This window comes from Passer montanus, unplaced genomic scaffold, assembly GCF_014805655.1.
Source record: "Passer montanus isolate IOZ18808 unplaced genomic scaffold, ASM1480565v1 scaffold18, whole genome shotgun sequence".
NCBI classification, from domain to species: Eukaryota; Metazoa; Chordata; class Aves; order Passeriformes; family Passeridae; genus Passer; species Passer montanus.
Window position 1 is genome coordinate 6,086,033 of NW_024365381.1, and position 19,825 is coordinate 6,105,857.

The 19,825-nt window shown below is 39.5% G+C and overlaps 2 protein-coding genes across 2 annotated transcripts in view; one reads left to right on the forward strand and one right to left on the reverse strand.

Moving 5' to 3' along the window:
• The window catches only part of AVEN (apoptosis and caspase activation inhibitor), an 86,279-nt gene extending 70,345 nt beyond the window's left edge, over nucleotides 1-15,934 (reverse strand). Inside the window, exon 1 of the mRNA XM_039705025.1 lies at nucleotides 15,651-15,934. Within this exon, the coding sequence (XP_039560959.1) occupies nucleotides 15,651-15,899 (249 nt within the window). The 5' untranslated portion in view covers nucleotides 15,900-15,934. The remainder of the gene's footprint in view (nucleotides 1-15,650) is intronic.
• The window catches only part of CHRM5 (cholinergic receptor muscarinic 5), a 46,184-nt gene that overhangs the window by 22,924 nt on the left and 3,435 nt on the right, over nucleotides 1-19,825 (forward strand). The gene's annotated exons all lie outside the window — the stretch shown is intronic.

Consider the following 19,825-nt stretch of genomic DNA (forward strand, 5'->3'; position numbering starts at 1 on the left):
GCAAAGTCATTCATGATCTCTACACCTTAAATTATTTCAATTGTCTGTATATGCAGGCTTGTGTGCATGGAAATTAGTAAGGCAGTTTGGCTGATATTGACTTCTAAGTGGTTCCTCTGGGCAGACAAAAATGGAAATGTTAAAGACTGCTACTCTTTAATGTTAGAGACATTCACTCTTTAATGACTTAAATTGCTCTTAGAAAGACACACTTCCTTTAAATTTCATAGTTCAAAGTTTTTGGTAGTGTAACCAAACAGGAGCAATGGGATCACACCAGGAATTGTCTTAGTACATTACAGATACAACACAGTCTCAAAAAGAATTCCTTTTTTAGCAACAGTGCTCATTACATGCACTTTATTTACATTTAAATACAAAAAAGGTACAGGAGAATTCCCTGACAGCTTAATTTATGTATTACTATGATTGATAGTCTAATACCTCATGATAGTTATATATAGCATAAAAATGTTCAAAAGTTTTCTTATTTCTAATTAAAACATATATATATATATATATATATATATATATATCTTTTTGTAAGTAATTACTTGACAAAGAAATGCATCATCTGGTTTATTGTGGCAGAAGTTTAACAGACTCTTTAAATAATGAACTGTATGGTATGCTAAAGAAAAACAGACTATATTCAGAACTATGGCAAATGGAAGCAGAACTTGCTGTTCAGCTGAACCAAAACTCCACCTCCTAAAATATTCTTTGTACTCTTTAAAGTTTTAACATGATCAAGCACCAGAGCTACAAGGTGTCCTGCATTTCTCACAAATCACTATTAACACTTCCACAAGCTAAAGCCATATTCTGTACAAATCTTATGCCTCACTGAATTGAAATGAGAACTATTAGGAGCTAAATATCTCCCTTAGATTCACTGAGACAAGGAAAAAGAAAAAGCCCCACAGGCAAACAGCTTGGTTATTTTGTTTGTAACTACTGATTTAAATGGCAGACCACCTTTTCTTTCAAAAACCTAGAAAAGAATCCTGATGCGCACTCTTCACTGCCCTCTCAGAAGTATCTCCATGACTTGCTAGTACATGATTAGCACATGTCCTTCGAATGAGAGCCTTACAGGGGCAAAATGAACCAATCTAATACACGCTGCTCAAATTTCATACTGTGGCTTTCAGAAACCCAGTTTGAAAACTGTTGACTTGTAGATAAATTAAACTTAATAACCATGCACTGTAGGTTAGCAAGACTTTGTTCTTGGCAAGGCCTGCCAAGTAATTATTTATTTCAGAAAGTGCATATTTGAGGGTGCTGCTCATTAGATACAGGATTTTCCGAACTACAAAGCCACTAGCTAAAATTTCACTCTACTGATTTAGATTTAAACTCCAAACTGAAGGATACTTGATGGGGTATGTTGTGAGAACAGTATCATTATAAATTCAGTATTCACTCTGCACTAACTGGAAAATTTGGTAGAATATCGACAAGTTGCATTAACTGCAGAAGTAGCCCTTTGCCTCTTCTTCCCAAGGCTGTCCCATGCTGTGAACAAAGAGTCTGTAGAAAGTTTGTCCAGCTGCTGTCTATAGATAATGAGACTTTTGATTTGCTAAACTTGCCAAGCTAATGCATTTCCACCAAGAGAAATTCAACTGTACTTTTTTCATTAATTCAATGGAAATGATTTTATGAAAGTTACTGGCAACTATGTAAACCCATCAAGCAATTTATACAAAATTATCATATGGACCTGCACAAAACCTGGCAGCTCTTCTACCTTCAAATTGTCAGTAACTTTAAAAAGATGATTTTTTGTCTTACGAACATCAGTCAAAAATATGAGTGCAAACATAAAGTAGGAGCATTTGTCTTGAGAGAAATAAAAGGTTTCAAGAAAAGCTTACAAAGTACATTGCCAGAAAGGTTACAGTATTTTCAGTAAGATTACTGATTATTCCTATGTATAGGCTGTACTTGGCAAAAACCAGAAGGTTTATATATTGCATGCATATGGATCCACATATGTGCATGTTGCATGTCTTATTCCAAAATCAAGTAACACTTTGTATTCTGGAGCAGTAAAGGAAATCTTCTGGAGAAAGACAATTGTTTTTACCAAATCTGGTGTTCCTAAAAAGAAGTTTCCTAAGCTGCATTAGAGACTGACAATATTCTGAAACTATTTCAATTCTTATGTGTTAATATCACAGTATTATAGAGTAATCCAAACTGAAAGGAATTGCAAGAGGTCATCTTGTTCAACTGCCTACTCAAAAGAAGGTCAAAACTGAAATCAGACCATGTAGGTTGGGGCTTTGTCTACCCAGGGCTTGAAAACCTCCAACAGTCTACTTAATCCTTAGTATTTCATTTAGTTGTTTTATTCCAGCACTTCTAAAATTGTGAAAGCAGTTGTATTAACAGCTTTAACAAGAACTTGTAAAGAACACACGTGAGGAGTTCTGTAACATCAAGAAAGCAAAATTTATTGAGGGGAAATATTCACCTCAACACCTAGATAAGTGGTATTTTAAAGGATATTGCTATTTTACTAGTTTTTGTGAGGCAATGGGTAAGAGAGCCTCTCTCAATAAACATATCTGTTATAAACTTTTACATGCTGAAAAGCTTGGTAGTTCTGCAAATGTATCAATGATGAAGTAAAAGCACAACAAACTATGGCAAAAACTCAGTCAAAGCATCCACCTGCAGAACAGAGAAAAATGTGATTTTAACTCACAGAGTTTATTTCATAAACTTGGAACAAAGTCTGCTCAAAAGAGCAAGGTTTGCAGAAGACCTTAGCTTTATTGACAAATCTAATGTTTATTTAACAACCCCTACCTCCACACAGCTTTAGAACAAAGCCAACAAAAATCCAGCAACTGTACCAAGATCAAAAACAACAAGAAGAAGCTTCAGGGTTTCTCATGCTAGGAGAAGTACAGGACAAAGTTTCTCAACAGATCTATTTTTTGCCACAATGAAAACAGAAAAAAATAAACAACCCCCCAAAAAACCTCTCAAAACATTTCTGCTCTGCTATATTACATATAAAAGGAAACCTTCAAAGTTTACATTTTAATAACAACAAAACAATCACCTACCTTTAAATTCAAAAATATTTGGTAAGATTGTAACAAGTTAAAAGTTTAGGGCTTTTTAAAATGCACCTATTTTGTAAAGAAAGCACACAGTAAAACATAATAGAAATAGCTTAGTGATATTCACCCACACTGTTCTATTTTCAATTGTCACAGCACTAAAGAAAAAATTCTGAAAGACACCAAACAGAACAGGATTGTTTGAAATGGTATCCCTAAACTGATGGAAACCTAATCAATAGTTTCCTTCTCTCTTCTACTTCTAAACTTCTGCCAGCTTCAGTTCCTCTGTCAGTTCACAGCAGAATCAGACAAGCACAAATAATGGTTAGATAGGCTGGAAGCATGCCATGAAGCATGGGAACTGGGAAGCAGGTCCTTCCTTCATATCTGGCAGCAGTTATCTGCTAGATTGACTAAGCGTACTCATAAGCCACATCCTTGGTTTTAATTTCCTGCAGTGTTAAACTCCTTTTTCTAAACTAAGTGTTGTTTTCTCTTCCCATTAAAGACTTACAGATTCTCCACTACCATTCCTACTCACATAATACACGTGGACACAGAGGTGTCCTCTGTCAAAGTCATACAGTTTTAGAAAAATCCTTTGCTACCAATATTTATGTTGCTTGATAAAATTTTTAACATAAACTTCAGAACATTTGCAATTCGTGACTGCTTTTAGACCCCGTTTTCAGTTAAGGTTCTAAAGCAGTCATTCAGATGTGTAAGGCATCATTTTACAGGTTCTACAAACAAGTACAGGTATTCGGTTCACAGTGGGAAATTCTATCCTGATTTTAAATTAAAGCTGCCAACATCTGTCACTTTTTCAGATCAACCATCATACAGTAATAGCTTATTCCAAACATATAAATATTTACATAATGAAAACAAAAGCTGCAAAAGGAGACACTCTACCAACTTGATACCCAATAAAGATCCTGTATAAGCATTTTGTTTTCCTCACCCCTTTCACTACACCTGCAACATTGGCAGTAGCATAGCTGCTACATTTTTCATCTTTCAATACTAATGTATTGCCATTTCATAAATATAATTTCACATGCTACCAAAAAAGCTCACATCTTTATTACCCCTCTATCAACAAACTAGCAGACCCAGCCATTATGCATTTTGTAAATTGAGTTGCATTATTACATTTAAGGCATGGCATGTTGAAGCACTAAAACTTGAGTTACAAATAGCCTGATTTGACAATATTTTCAGTATGGGGAGTAAAATAGGGGTACTTTTTAGGACCAACAGAGAGTCACACAGTAAATCAATGAAGAGTAAGTTATTAAAGACGCTAAGACAAAAAAGCAGTTTGTCTGATGTGCAAACAAAATACATCATTATAACCCAGAATGCAAAATCCCATATCAAGAAACAAACAAGCAGGACAGCTATATTGAATTCGATCAATTATAAAAATAATTGAGTCATGCTAAACAAAATAACCATGTATTACAGCAATGCTACATCAAAAAGCTGCTATCCTTGACTCACAGACTTTTAAACAGCATTTCCAAGACCAATACTACAATGACTTTCTTTCTCTATATAGTAGAAAATCAGAAAAGAGAGCAGAGAGCACTAACTCCCCACCTGACAGACACCAAAACCTTTCTTCTTCCTTGTGTTTTAAATTACATGAGAAATGTATAGACTGATCCATTTTCTTAGGTATCTGCAAACTAGCCAACTCAATGATACAAGGAAAGGAGAAATTAATGAAATAGTAATTCATCAAGGTTATGAATTTAAGAGACTGTAATCCCTACCTCACAGTCAAGGCAGGATCTCCCTGACAGAATACCCAAGTGGTGGAAAAAAAAGCAGCTACTTCCACCCTCCATTATCAACTTTTCTTGCACAAGTCAGTAGCACCTTTCCTAGAACAAACTCAGCTGAAAAAGAACTGATCATCTGGAGTTCTCTCAGACATTGTGCAAGGTGTTGTCCCATAATGTAGCAAATTACAGTCCAATGTGATTTGTGGTGGGTTTGCCTTTGAACGTGATAGACTTGTGTTGAATCCACATGCACGGTAATTTAAAACACAGCTGTATTATGCACAATGCGTCTCTACAACGCTGCCCCAAAGCAAAAGGCAGCTACACACCACACACCCCATTTTCAAGCTCTTTCAGTAGGATACCTCAAAGATGGTAAAAGCAGCAGTATCCCAGAGCATGTTCTCCAACTCCTCTACCACAGTATGAGAATTAATGATAAGTGTGTTTGGAGACTCTGTCTATACATCAATGATAAAAGGTGTAGAGACATCACACTGTCTTTACTGAGGTTAGTCAGAAGCAGAATTATTTATTATCAAGGTGTGGATTGCACTTAGCCTCAAAGCAGAGCATTTTGGACAGAAACAACATTTTCTCCAACAAAAATAGTTCTGCTTGTCCTGCAGTGAACTGAGAATAGATGGGGACTGTGGCAAAAGAGAGGGGAATGCCAAAACAAAGCACCTCAAAGAGACGTGTAAATAAATACAATCCATATTTCTTCAGCTATTGCACAACAACAGCATTTTATCCAGAAAGTAGAAATAAATTCAATTCCCTTTTCTGCACAAATGCATCCCAAGTTGCACCTCCCACTTCCCATGAGAATACAGTGGTTTTACACACTCTGGAGTGGGAGATCTAGCCTGTTTCCTCAGCCAGGTCTCTTTTACTTTGTACAGCACGTGGACAATCCCAGTAGGACTCGAGAAAACTGCTGGCCTGCGTGTCCTGCAGATGCACAATCACCACAACATTAAAAAAAAAAAAACAAACCCAAAAAAAACCACCACCAAAACAAAAAAAAAAACCAAACAAACAAAAAAAACCCAAACAAAACAAACACCAAGAATGTGACACTTAATGTCAGTCTTTCATTCCTATTCTCTTCATAACAATATCATGTTTGTAAATAAAGTATAAAGGGTCTGAAAAAAATTGAGGGAAATGGAGGGAATTGAGGAAAATTCAGATCAAAAATTATTTCAAGTTCGTTGGCAGGTCACTTAGATAAGAAGCAAAAAAAAGCTTCACTGCACTTTGTATTTGAAACTGGGAAGAGAACAGATCGCAGATTGAACTTTTTTTCACATCCTCAAACCCTTAGCCTCAGTAGTTATTGCAGACTGAAACTTTTTCGTTGTGTACTCTCTCTATCCAACACCAGCTCTGTATCCCCTGCCTGCCTTTCTACCACAGAATGTCAGCAGTAATGGCTCTGTAACATTACCCACAACTGTTTCTAATGTAAACTGACACACACAAGCATGATTTTGCTATATATTTTGAGAGAGTTGAAAATAATACGTTACCTTATTAAGAGAGGTTTTTTTCTGTATCATAACTAGTATTTTCTGGGGCTAACAAAGAATACAATAAGGCAAGAAAATAAACAAAAACTGATAAGGTCATCAGTCTGTTTTGCTGTCTCACTGAAAATAATTAAACCACTTTTCATTATACTTCTTCCTTCAGGGTTTCATGTAATTTAAATAAGATTTTTTCCCCTTTCAATTATTCAACAGAAAACAAGCATTTGTAAGTGTCATTTAATTGCAATTCGTGGCAGCTCGCTTCAACAAGTCAGTAAAGATACTTGCAAATCCTTTGGTTTTTATGCATTATGTTTTCCAGACTACACCTGATGAAATGCTAAGACAAAACAAAAATCTTAATATTAAATGTTTTGTGTATTGAACTTTCTAATTTGTCAACAGTATTAATAATCAAATTGTATTGTTGAACATTCAAACTATTCCATCATTACAGTGACACCAGAGTAAGCTAAAAATTATTTCTATAAAAGTATTAATGGAGATGAGGTGGCACATATGTTTGTACATTCAGTCTTTTCATTTTGACATACTGACCTATTGATGAATTGTAGTGAGCCTTCAGTGATTTTTCAGTGTTGCCTCTGAGAAACAGAAACAATTTACTTTCTTATTGTTCACCTAGGTATCAGAACTCTTCCAGTACAGATTCAAGTGTCTACCATAAACATTTTTTAACCTTGAGGGACAAAGAAAAATGCTAAAGCTTTTTTTTTTTCCCCTTTAGACTGAGGAAGGAAGAGCCTTGACTCAAAGGTTCTTTTTTGAAAAGAAAAAAAATATCCCCACAAAGAGTAATCCTCTTCACTAGTTTGCTCTATTGGTGACCTTTAGAGAGATCTACCAAAGCTGAAGAGAAGCTTAATTAGCAGAAAGGGCAGCTGAAAGAACAGGTAGCATGAAGAAAAAAGCTTCTAGTCTTTATTGTACGGGATGAGAATTTTTGAAAGAGGGATGAAATATTAAGACTAGTTCATAAATGTTGGATAGTGGAACCCAGCACTCTGAGTTAGCCAAAGATAGAATTAGCCAAGAGAGGTATCAGATTCTGAAACCAGTGTTTTGCCTAACAGGAATGATGCTCCAGTTAAAGGCAAAAACATCTGATCAAGTACACAAAAACGAGACTTGTTCTTGAAGTTTCTACATAAAATTGCTACAGCTTCAACAGTCACAAAGTATGGTTCTAGAAACTTCCTTAATGACTTTAATAAAAAATATTTCTCTCTCCCTGATTTTTAAAATCTGTTATGGGTAATTCAAACAGATTAGTCATGTGACTATAACCTGATATAACCAAAGATTCCTCTCTGAAAGCATCACTGCAGTTGCAGAATACCAGTATGAAATATCAGAAAAAAAAAAAAAGTCTAGATCCTGAAAAATTCTTATGAACAAACCTATTTACAGCTGAAGAAAAGAGCATGACTCATATCTAGTAACATCTGTCAAAAGCCTAACATTAAACAAGACTCAAGCAGTTCTACACAAACAGAACAAAACTGATCAAGTGTTAGTGGAAAACTCCACTTCTGTGTATTGCATCTCCATGTTTATTTTGTCACTATCAGCCTCTTGAGATGCTCAGTGTTGCAATGTTGTTTCATATTTGAATCACCATTAAGAAACTGTTTCATAACTATACCAGAGTGGTATAATACCATGGATGTTCTCAAATATCTGCCACTGCATTCACTCAAAAAACAACCTCTGTTATTTTTATATCAAATTTGAATGCAACTTACTGCAGACATTTTAGAAACCACCATTCAAACCTCTGACATCCCTTCCTCATACACCTCCTGCCTTTTTTGGAAGAGGGTGGAAGGAGAAATCCTGTGAAAGGTATTTTTTTTAAATAGCCTTAAAGAATATGCTTCCCTAAATCCAACATGCAGCTTGAAATAGTAGTGAAGAATCAATGTCCAAGGCCCCAGTGCCGCAACACCACATTTAAAACCCCAAGATGTTAAAATCTAATTTTATTTTGCTATTGGTCTGGAGTACAATTCTGAACAATAAGAGTTACCACACAATGATGCTCCTAGACCATGAAGTTAACACCACTGTGAAGAAGCTTTAAAAGTAATTTAGAACTTTCTGAGAGTGCAGACATATCCAAATTACTAACAACGACTGGGCTGTACCTGCTGGGATGCACTATAAACCCATCAGTTTATGTGCCCATCATATCCTTACATGCTAAGTTCACACTGCTGAGCCCACTTAGAGCAGTAACTACAGGAGAACTCTGCAGCCAGTTTGCAGTGGGGAGATACAGACAGTGTTCAGCTGTCTGGATAACTGGTGGACAGCTTCAACTCTGACTCCATCAGGAGTGAAATCATACTTGAGTCCACTAATATTACACCCAAGTGTAACCTGCAAGGCGAATTTGCATCAAAATCCCATCCTTGACAGTGATTCAAACTAAGAGCCACACCAAAATCACTGAAGGAACTTTTTCTCATTAGCGCAATTATTTTTTTTTAAATTTTGTCTCTACAAAAACATTTTACTCTGAGACAATAATCCTTTAACATCCTTGCTAACAATTTGGCTGAAGTGGAAGAAAAAGATATACTGAGGATGGGATCATTTGCACTTCTGTTACTTCCACGGGCATGCCACCTTTTGTTACAAATTAACAGGAACATAATACACCAGCAAAGTCAACAAAGCAGCATGATGGGAATAATGCAGTCTGAAACAGGACACTGGAGAAGAAAACTAAGGAGGGGGAAAAAAAAACCAAATCAACAACCAAAACAAATCCAAAAAAACAACCAAGCAAGCAAAACCCCCTAGTTTGTAAGGCAATCAGAAAAAACTCAAGGCCTCACAACAGGTCAGTGAAAGAGCCCGGGAAGAACTGTAGGGCAGCATCACCACTCTGTTCCTACAAGACAAAGACCCCAGCTATTTCAGGGTTAAGGAGAGAGACCGTACAGTCTCTAATGTAGAACTATCCTCTGGGAAAAGAGAAACAGGAATAGAAACAAGACCTTAAGGCAAGGTTCTTACACACTCCAGCAGATCTATGGTTTTACAGCAGCATATTATAGTGTCTACCTGTAGAGGAGTTGAAGATTTATTTTCAAAAATAAAACAAAACAGAAAAACCTCAACCCTCCCTGCCTCCCCCCCCCGCCCCCCGACTCCCTACACACACATAACAGAGGAATTGCATACAGGAAAGAAAAAAATGGGAAATATATGGACCCCCCTCTATGCCTTACCAATCACACAGGCTTGAAATTCTGTGTGAAATCCTTTAAGAAATATTCTGCCATACTTTTTTTGAGTCTCTAAATCACTACTGAATCAATCATTACCATTTGTTAAATTCTTTTTTTAATACAGTGACACCTTCTGACTGCTACAAAAGACTGTGCAGCACTATTAGACTGGCTGGAAATTCAAAACAGGGCTCCTGAAATTCCCCAGTTTCTTTTGTGAGGAAAAGCAGCAGCAGCACTGCATGACACAGCTTTTTAAACAAATTCATCAAATTCTACAAATTTGTTGAATTTTCAGCAGAAATACTTACCGTCTCTCACTTGATGTACCCAAACAATCTCCTGTATTGTGCTATCTGGCATCTCAAACACTCATCCCAGTAGCACAAGATTTTTAGCTCAGATTTACAAAGTGTACCCTGCCTACAAATAACTTTCTTCACAGCTGTGTTTCAAAGACCCAGGGGCAAGTCCTAATAACTCACACGTACGTGCTGTACGTTCAGAACACATCACCCTGAGATGAGAAGAGCATTCCAACCCCATGATGTGCACACATCCTGCCTCCTCACCAAGTAATTCCGGCCCAGCACGGGAGGCACCAGCCCAAGGGGCGGGCTGCCTGCACCACCTACCGGCACCTTCCAGCACGGCTTCATCCCCGCGTGGATGCACGCGTGGATGCACGCATGGATGCATGCTTGCATTCTTAGCCTGCGGAGTTTCAGTTCTTCCCGAAATTCTAAAATCTTCAGGATTTAATCTTCGAGAAGTTCTTCTCCATTATTCAAATAAATACCATTTTATATATTTTCTCTGAATAAAATCCACACCAATTTATAGGATAATTAAATCTAAATAAGAATATGATTGAAAGCTGTGTTTCACACAATTAATCAAATATGCAGGCAGTAAAGTTACTTCTTTAAGCTAGAAATATTTTGGACAACCTGTTACCAAAAAGCTACCAAATTACTACCCCAGAGGCTTGAGAGTAGAAAAGAGAAACAAAAGCATTTAAGCATGCAAGGACAGAATTGCAGAGCCATCTAAAATATTAAAGAAAACCCTCAAGCCCTCTCCAAGGAAGTTACAGAAAGAGTCAGACATGAAGTTGCACTGCAGCAATGATATTCATCTGTGTAACAGGATGCTTTCAATACAAATATCTTGTTATATCAGCAGGAAAGTTGGTAAAATATGGTGAATGAATAACAATAAATATCACTAAACCATCCCACACTAAATAATTAGGGACTATTATGAAACTCTGGAGTCCCACTCTAAAAAACAGGTTCCTCTATTGTCTAGAAACCAAAAAGAATAAATTAACTTTGGATGTATAAAAAGCATTTTTGCTTTTCCATTGCACAGATAGCCTTGAAAAAATAAAAGAAAAATAAACAGAACTGTGACAAGTGGTTACACAGCAGGTCTACTGAGTAGACTCGGTAACCTTCACCATACATATTTTTCTGTCCTGATTCCCATGTACTTGCTACACAAGCTATCTAATCTTTCAGTCACAAATTTTATTCTCAAGGCCCCAATTAAACCTCTTCCTTTTTAATAATGTTTTTCTTCTTGTCCTGCCTAAAATGGATCTCTTTGCAGCAACCCTTCTACTTTATGGAACATTGCTAACCAGGCCTGTCCAAAGTGTCCTCTTTGCCAGATTAAAAATATTGAAATAAATACACAAAAAATAAAAAGACAAAGAACCAGGTTCTTCAGCCTTTCCTCCTCAGTCACGTCCTTTTTACATATTTCTTCATTCCTTCCTTCTGAACTTTCCCCAGCTAGTCCCAGTCTTGCAAAAATAGAACTAGCTCTTCAATGTAATGGCATCACTAATTGATACCCTCTCATCCATTAAGCTGACAGTCCTCTTCTATAAAACTCTACCTTAATCAGTCACACACTGCTACAGATTTTTCCTATGTAGATGTGGTTGTATTATATCTGACCTCGAATCACACCCAAATGCAGGCTGTTTCTTCCATTTGTTGAGACTGTGTTCTGTGCTCCACCGTCCTGCCAATTTGGCACTGTCTGCAAATATTAACACTGTATATTTTAATCCTTCCCTGCCGGAATTATTAATAGAGAACTGAACATGAGTAGATATAGAATGAAGCCTTGCAGAATCCCATTTAACAAACACCAGTTTGACACTGAACTATCGCAGTAGAGAAACTTCTGAGAAGGGAAGCTCTTCACACCGCATTAGCAATTAAGTACAGCTCACAAACTGATGTACATTAATCTAAATAAGATTTTCTTGTTGCTTTTGAGAACATTAACACAAAATGTCAGAAGATTTGTTGTCTTCAAGATCCAGAAATCTATTCTTCTATCTGCACAAGTTCTGCCACAGTGTTCTAAAGGAAATCAAGTCTATCTGTATTTGTTACTTTTGTCACTGTGCCTTTCAATTGCTTTTTGCAGTTGCTGAGATGGTAAATGGTTAGCTCATACTAATTAGGAAAATTTATCTGATGCTTACAGCATTAGATGTTCTCTTAGACCACTTCTACATGTGCATGGAATACAAGAATGAAGATAAAATAAATACTAAATTAAGACAATGCCATCTTGAAACTAACCACACATGAGAAAGACTGCACTGAAATCCATCTGTTAACATTCATTTGTGAACAATAAAATTACTGCAACATTACCCAAAGCCAGGAAAGGAACACTGAAACAGACCTGCCAATTCCAACTGCACTGGAGTAGTAGCATGCATCACATACACACTCAGTGTATCATGGGGAAGTTAAAAGAATACTTTGTGAATTGCAAATGTAATAAACTTAAAGGACAAAAGAAAATCTCCTTAAACGACTACCAACCCTCAAAAAAATGTGGTCAAGGACCATCAAAATAAAACCCAGCCTCATATCCACAATTTCAGAAAATTGTTTCTACTTTAATATACTGTATCTCTTAAAGAGAGCAATATTAAACTTCTGACAGTACATAAAACATGAATTCTGAGTTAGACTAAAAGTGGGAGATAATATTGGACCAATGTTAATTTACTTTAAGCATTATAATGCCACATTTTACTAAAATTGAGAAATTTCAAGTATGTTTTATTTATTTAATGTAGCATAGATCAACTAAAGCAGACTGAAACAATGGAAAATTATTCAACATGAAAGATCTACAAAAAATCTGCCATTTGATAAACCAGCTGGTCTTAATTAGACATTCATTTTTGAAGGGAGGACACAAAATCTTCAGTAATCAAGCCAGTTAAATCAACATGCACACTAGTTACAAAAAGACATAACAAGTGGAAGATCCTTTTCCCTCTTCAAAAGGAATAAGAACAGTTTTTCTCATGGTTTCTAAAGCAATTTATTTGAGAGAGGCAGCATATTGTTTCAAAAGTAGAGCTGGGAATTTACTCAGAGAGCCACCTTCTGAAGAGCTGACAGAAATCACAAAGCTTTCTTCTCTAAGATTCTGATCCACAGCTGCATATACCATGCAGGGCATGAATACAAACACAACACCTTATCTCCTTCTCCCTTAGCACATGAGGAGGGGAGAACTGACTTAGCAATCTCTGGGTCTTCCCAGGCTTTGAAAATAACACAGCTGATCACCCATGACTAAAACCAAAGAATTACAAGACCCTTGCAGCAGCATAAAGCACACAGTGCCCAGTGATCTTTTGCCCTACAAAACTGCCAAATGAATGTGCCACCATGACACTTGCTTCTCCCTCTTGTACAGGTCAGAAATAATGCCCTCCTGTAGCTTCAAATGCAAGCTTAGGAGCCATTAAATTAAAACATCCAAAACACAACATTTTAAGCCAGTGCTTTTATGTGAATGCAACTGACTAAGAAATATCACTGCCAAAATATTACACAATTTAATGGCAATTTCGACTTAAAAAAAAATTCTGAGAAGATCCAGCATCTCAGCACACAGTAAGGAAAAGGAATATGGTAAAACCATCACATGCCCTGCCTTATTACCTGACTTCCTAGTTTTGCAACTCACACATCACCACTTCAGAAGATTTGCTCCCTGTTGCTGAGAAAGTAGGGTCTTGTCTCACACAAAATGCTTACTTTGGGCCAAGCATCCTATCACTGAGGTGGTGCACTCTTGTAATACAAGTCACTCTGCTGAGCACAGAGCACATTAAGGAGCTGGGATTAAAAGGGGGCAATTCTCTGTCAGATAAACACTGGCTACACTGATGGAAGGAGGAGGCTCTCTCTGCTCCAGAAGTGGTGAATTATGAGATTGGCTCAGAGGTAGCAATAAAATTCAGCAGCTGCAGGCTGGCACAGCTGCTGATGCTGTGGCTGGATTGCTGGAAGCCAGTCCCATCAAAGCTGCTAAACACAAAATTTGTGGCAGGTGTGCTAAGAGACCATACAGTGCCTAACGTCAAAACCCTCCAGTGCAGGAAGAACATTACATAACAATCTTTAGCAGAGTTCTCAGAAAATCTTAGCTGTTGCTTCACTTTCAAAGTCCCAAATCATAATAGCCTTAGCCAAAAATAAAATCACTGTGCTAGGCTAAGAGAAAGAGCATATCCAAGTCAATAACAAAGTGAGCAGTAGCAAAACATATTTTAATGTGTCCCAAAATAAAAATTTTAACTTGCAAGGTTGAATAACTTGGGAAAAAAATCAGTCCAGGATAGAAATTTCCCCAGCTAATACACAGAGGTGCTGAATTTCCCCTGCATGCTCCTGCAGCTTATGAGGGAACACTGTTGTTTTACATCCAGGATCTAAACCATCCCCAAACATCAGTGTGAATTCAACAATTTATATTGCTTACATGTGAAAGCACTGACCAGCATTCCAAGTAACTGTACCAATCGAGCCATAACTTTCATCTCCCAAAACATGAGTGCCATGTATCTAAATACAATAACAAAATTAATATTTTCTATTTTTATATCCACTAGCAAGCATGGGAGTTCTAATACAGATAAAACACTGGCTGGGTTCAATTGAAGCCATGGCATCATAAAAGTCAAAGTGAATCTAATCAACATGATGCTGGAATTGGGGTAGCATCTGGTCCATCTACATTAGGACTCCCAGTGCTGCCAACACCAATTAGCATTAGGCCATCATTGTAATCTCTTTGCCAATCCAGGGACATGGTTTCCATGTTGCAACAATGCTAACAGAAGCAAAACAATCTGAATTAAGTAGTCAAAGCATTTTTTATGGGAACTCTTTTTAAAGGCAGTGTTGACCTCATACCATGGTGAGGTAGATAATACCTCCACAGGAAACTTCCTGTGTAATTGTGGTACACAATGGTATGTCTGTGCTATTTTAATCTGCTAGAACATTTTATAGTGGGTTGATGCACAACTATCAATTTCTATTAATGACAAATGACACCCAGTGAATCGCAGATACCCAGTATGTAAGGTGTGCTCTGTTACCATGTGCTCACTGCGAGTACCACAGGCTGACCAGACACACGCTCATTTCAACTTCTGATCACAGAACCGTTGAGGCTGGAAAATGGAAACGGCTCGAGTCTAACCATTAAAACATCTCAAATGTTCCAAAACTGCTCAACAATTCTCCATCTCAATCTACAAACTGAGGAGGCATTTCTTCAGACGCATTTTTCAAACAAGACTTCTATCTTTTTAGCGCAAAATTATACACGTATTTCGGCAAGAAAAGCGCTGTGTGATGCCGCACCAGAGCGCGCAGGTTGAGCTGCCCCAGAGCAGGAAGAGGGCACAGGGATGCTGCAATGACCGAGCTGTCCCGGGCGGTACCGCCGGCAGCCCCAACCCACCCCGCAGGCTGGGGCACAGCTGCCAGCCTGGCTCCACCTCGGGAAGGGGAGGAGCAGGGGAGAGGAGGGGAGGAGAGAGGGAGAGGGTTGTGCCCCCAGCCCAAGGGCCCCGCACGCTCAGCTCCGCCTCCCCAGCTGCCGCGGAGGGCGGGCTCTGGTGCCGCTTACCCGCCGGTGCTGCTGGCTGCTGGGCGATGGCGCTGCCCCGCGACCTCGGGGCTCTCGCCTGCCCCGTCCCCCGCCTCCTCGGTGCCCGTAAGCGCCGCCTCTTCCCCGGCCCCCGCCTCCTCCGCGGCCGTGGCTGTCCCCGCCGCCTCCTTCTGGCCCCCCGCGGGCGGCCGGCGCGCGGGCAGCCCCGGGCCGGGCCTGGGCCGCACCTCCTGCCGGGACCAGCGAGCGAGGAGCGCAAAATCGCATCCGCGTGTGTGAATAAAAACAGAAAAACCATGTGTTTGGTGCTTAGAAAGTACAGCTCTTAGCTAAAACCAGATTAATTGTGGAATTGTGTAGGTTGGAAAATATTTTGGGTAACATTCAGTACAACTGTTAACCCTGCATTGCCACTTCCATCACCAGAGGATGTTCATAAGCCCCACATTTGCACATCTTTTAAATACCAGGGAAGGTGATTCTGTTGTTTCCCTGGGCAGCTGTTCCAATGCCTAGCCACCCTCTTGGTGAAGAAATTTACCTAATACCCAATGTAAACGTTCTCGGGTGCAGCTTGAGGCTGTTTCATCTTGTCACCCGGGAGAAGAGAGCAATCTTCACCTCACTGCCGCTCCTTTGAGGCTGTTGTAGGGAGTGATGAGGTCTCCCGGAGCCGCCTTTTCTCCAGACTGACCAAACACATCTCCCTCAGCTGCTCCTCACAGGACGTGCTCCAGACCCTTCCCCAGCTCCGCTGCCCTTCTCTGGAGCCATCCCAGCTTGAGGTGTGGCCGCACCAGTGCCAAGCACGAGGCAGGCAGTGATCACTGCCACACTATTGCTGATACCAGGATGCCATCGGCCTTTCTGGCCACCTGGGCACACTGCTGGCTCATGTTAGCTGCTGTCAACCAGCACCTCCAGCACCTTTTCCACTAGGCAGCTTTCCAGCCCCAACCTCTAGAGCTGCATGGGAGTGTGGTGACCCAAGTGCAGAACCTTTGCTTTCTGTAGCAAATGAGGGAAAAAGCAACTGAGCCCAGGCTGAAAGGGTGTTCAGCAGACGGCTGCACTACATGAGTTGGCTCTACAGCATCTTGAGGAACATCCTCCTCTCAGGACACAGAGCAGTGGTGTTCAGCAGACGGCTGCACTACATGAACCACATGAGTTGGCTCTACAGCCTCTTGAGGAACATCCTCCTCTCAGGACACAGAGCAGAGACACAAGAACAGCTTTGTGCCATAGTGCTAGGCTGGTTTGTCATGCTATTCTTAAACTAAGCAGCCACTCATGCTGTTCTTGGGGAAGTTCACCAGTTTCCTAACACCAGCTAGCCTGATCCCTCTTGAACACACAGGCTGTCATTTGACAACACATTAAAACATCAATCTGGTTTTGAAGGGTTTTTAAGCCCAGGATTAATTCCAGCAAAGTGTGATCAAACCTCCTATTTTGTGAAATCATGGGCTGTACTGTAGCTGCACAACTACCTGTGTTGTGGGCTGCTGAGTTCCGGGGCACAGTGGGCAGCAAATCCGTAAATTAGCTTAGCACACAAGCAAATAAATAAAGTAACAGGGAGAAGCTTTGGCAAGCACATTGCAAAGACATCCAAGCAATACTCATGCAGCCACCACAGGTCTGACAGAATGAGATGGAGCTAATAAAACCTGGTGAACCCAAGCTGTGCCTGCATCTGTGGTGCAATTAATCTGTGACACGAACAATCTGCCTTCAGATAACTGTAAGCTGACTTTATGCACAAATTTAACAACTCACAATGATTAATACTTACAGATAGATTGAAAAAAACCCATCATTACTACTTGGCAGCACATAACAAATACCATTGCAACTCACAAGCGTGAACATCATGCATTAATAATTATGAGACATAGCAAAGTCATGATACTGTGCATATGCATTTTAATTTTATAATTTAGTTTTGATGTCCCTATTATTATCATCCCTTATGATAGACAATGAACATAAATTATGTTACTGTAGCACACAGAAGTCCCACTCACAGGCTCTGTTAGCCTGAGTGATACACAAATAGATGACAAAAGGTAACACCACAAAGTGTTAATGCAGATCTATGAAACAAAAGAGGATAGAGAATGATGAGATGACAAGAATGGCCAACATGCCAAGAAGAGATTTTTGCGTACTTGTAAGTCAACTGTTGTCAACTTTATAGACATCACAGTAAAATAGCCCATTAGGGAGGGAAGGCTTTGCATGATCAAATAGTGCTTTTTATTAACAAATTATTAAGAAATTATGTAGTTCCCATAATGTATTATCAGTATTTCTTCAACCCATGTCAGTTTAAACCAAGAACATCTGTGTCACAACAACTGCAACAACAACAATTTCTGCTTCTCCTGTTGCTCTGAAGCCTGCAATCCATGTGGCATAGTTCAAGCCGCGTTCTTCCTAATTGCTAATGTTAGGGAATGTAAGTGACCTGAGAGGGGGGGACACTTGCCTTCTATGGTAAAGACAAAGCATTACAGGCCACAGCATCTATACACTTTCCAGTCTTCCTTCTTCTGAGGCAAGTGCCATTTTTGGCAAAAAAAAAAAAAAAAAAGAAGGAAGAAACTTGAAACAATGGCTGCTCAAACCTGGGAGTTAGGTAAATGCAGTTTGTAAAGGTTTATTCATATACCTGATATTCATAGCTGTGCCTTTTTAAGACCATCCCTAGCCTTAGCTGATATCATGCAAAAGCCCAAGGCCAGTGAGTTGTACCGCTGGCCCTTTCCTGTGCTACATCGCAGCCAGGCAGCAGCTACAGCTACACCTGGCCTTCTATCTCCTCAGTCCTGGCTCAGATCTTGACTCAGACCTGCTGGCTGAGCTTCCTGCCTTGGTCTCAGACGTGTCATCACTCCAGACTTGCTGTGCAAGCCCTGGACTATCACTGCCTCTCGAGTTCTCATGAGCCAAACGTGCTTCTCCAGATCCTGCTGGTTCTTGGTCAGGCCTCAGCTCCCAGCTGCTGTCCTCACCTTCCCTCACAGAGTGAACAGCCCTCATTATTCCCTGAGATTGCCACACTAAACCCACTGCCACACTGCTGTGCTTGAAAATGTAGTCACATGGAGCTTTTAATGCAAAGAACAACTTTGTGCTGTCCACAGAAAAAGAAGGATAAGACGTGTGAGGTAACAGAAACAGAGATTCCTCTCTCACTGCTCAGTTACCTGCCACAGCCATGCAGCTGCTCCACACACCTTTGTTTCGCATGAAATGAATTCCTACCCTTCCAAGTTTTTGTAAAGATTTGTAAAGCCAGTGCACCAGCCATCAAGACAGCTCTGACTTGGGGGAGATCTTTCCAGAATGCAGAACCAGGATGAAATGTCCTTCTTTGCATAGGACTAATTGGAACTGCTGTAGAACTTCAGCTATTCTTGGCTGCTACACTGGCTCTGGAGGTTGGAGAGAGAGCCAAGCATACAGATGGTCAACATGCATGTATTATGATTGTTGCTAGTCTGCAAGGTCTATACATGAATTAGAATCCTGTTGAATTCAGCTCAGTGTATAAGCAGAATACAAATGCAGAAAAATTTAAATATAAAATAGGAGATGACAGACACACATAGATGGAGGAGAACCATTCTGTGAAGTACAATAGGCAGAAGTCTCAGTATATCAGGAAACTTACCATTATCCAGTTTCATCACAGCAAGAGATCACCATTTAAGCAGGGTTTGAAGTAGAAACATGATACACTTCTCTGGATGTTTAGGAGACCTGGGGAAAAAACTGAAGGAAACAGTAAAAGCAATTAAGAACCACAGAACTGTAGAACAATCAAGGCTGGAAGAGGCCTGTAAAATCAAGTCCAGAACCCAGAACTACCACTGTAACCTCTAAACCACTAAACCAGTGCCAGGTCCAGGCACCTCTTAAACACCTCTAAGGTTGGACAACGAGGACAGTGAAAGAAAATTACATATTTTTCTGAAAGTTCAACTAGTGTCTGTAAAAACTTCTATTCAGCTGGGAGAGACAGGGCACAACTTCTTGGCTCAAAAGTCAGATGTAGGAAAGAGATAGTCTGTAAAAGATTGCAGTTAATAAAAGACACTTGCCAAGACCAAAGAAAACAATGTTCTGAGAGTTAGGATGAAAGATGAACAGAGAAGTGATGTGGATGGATAGGGAGGACTATA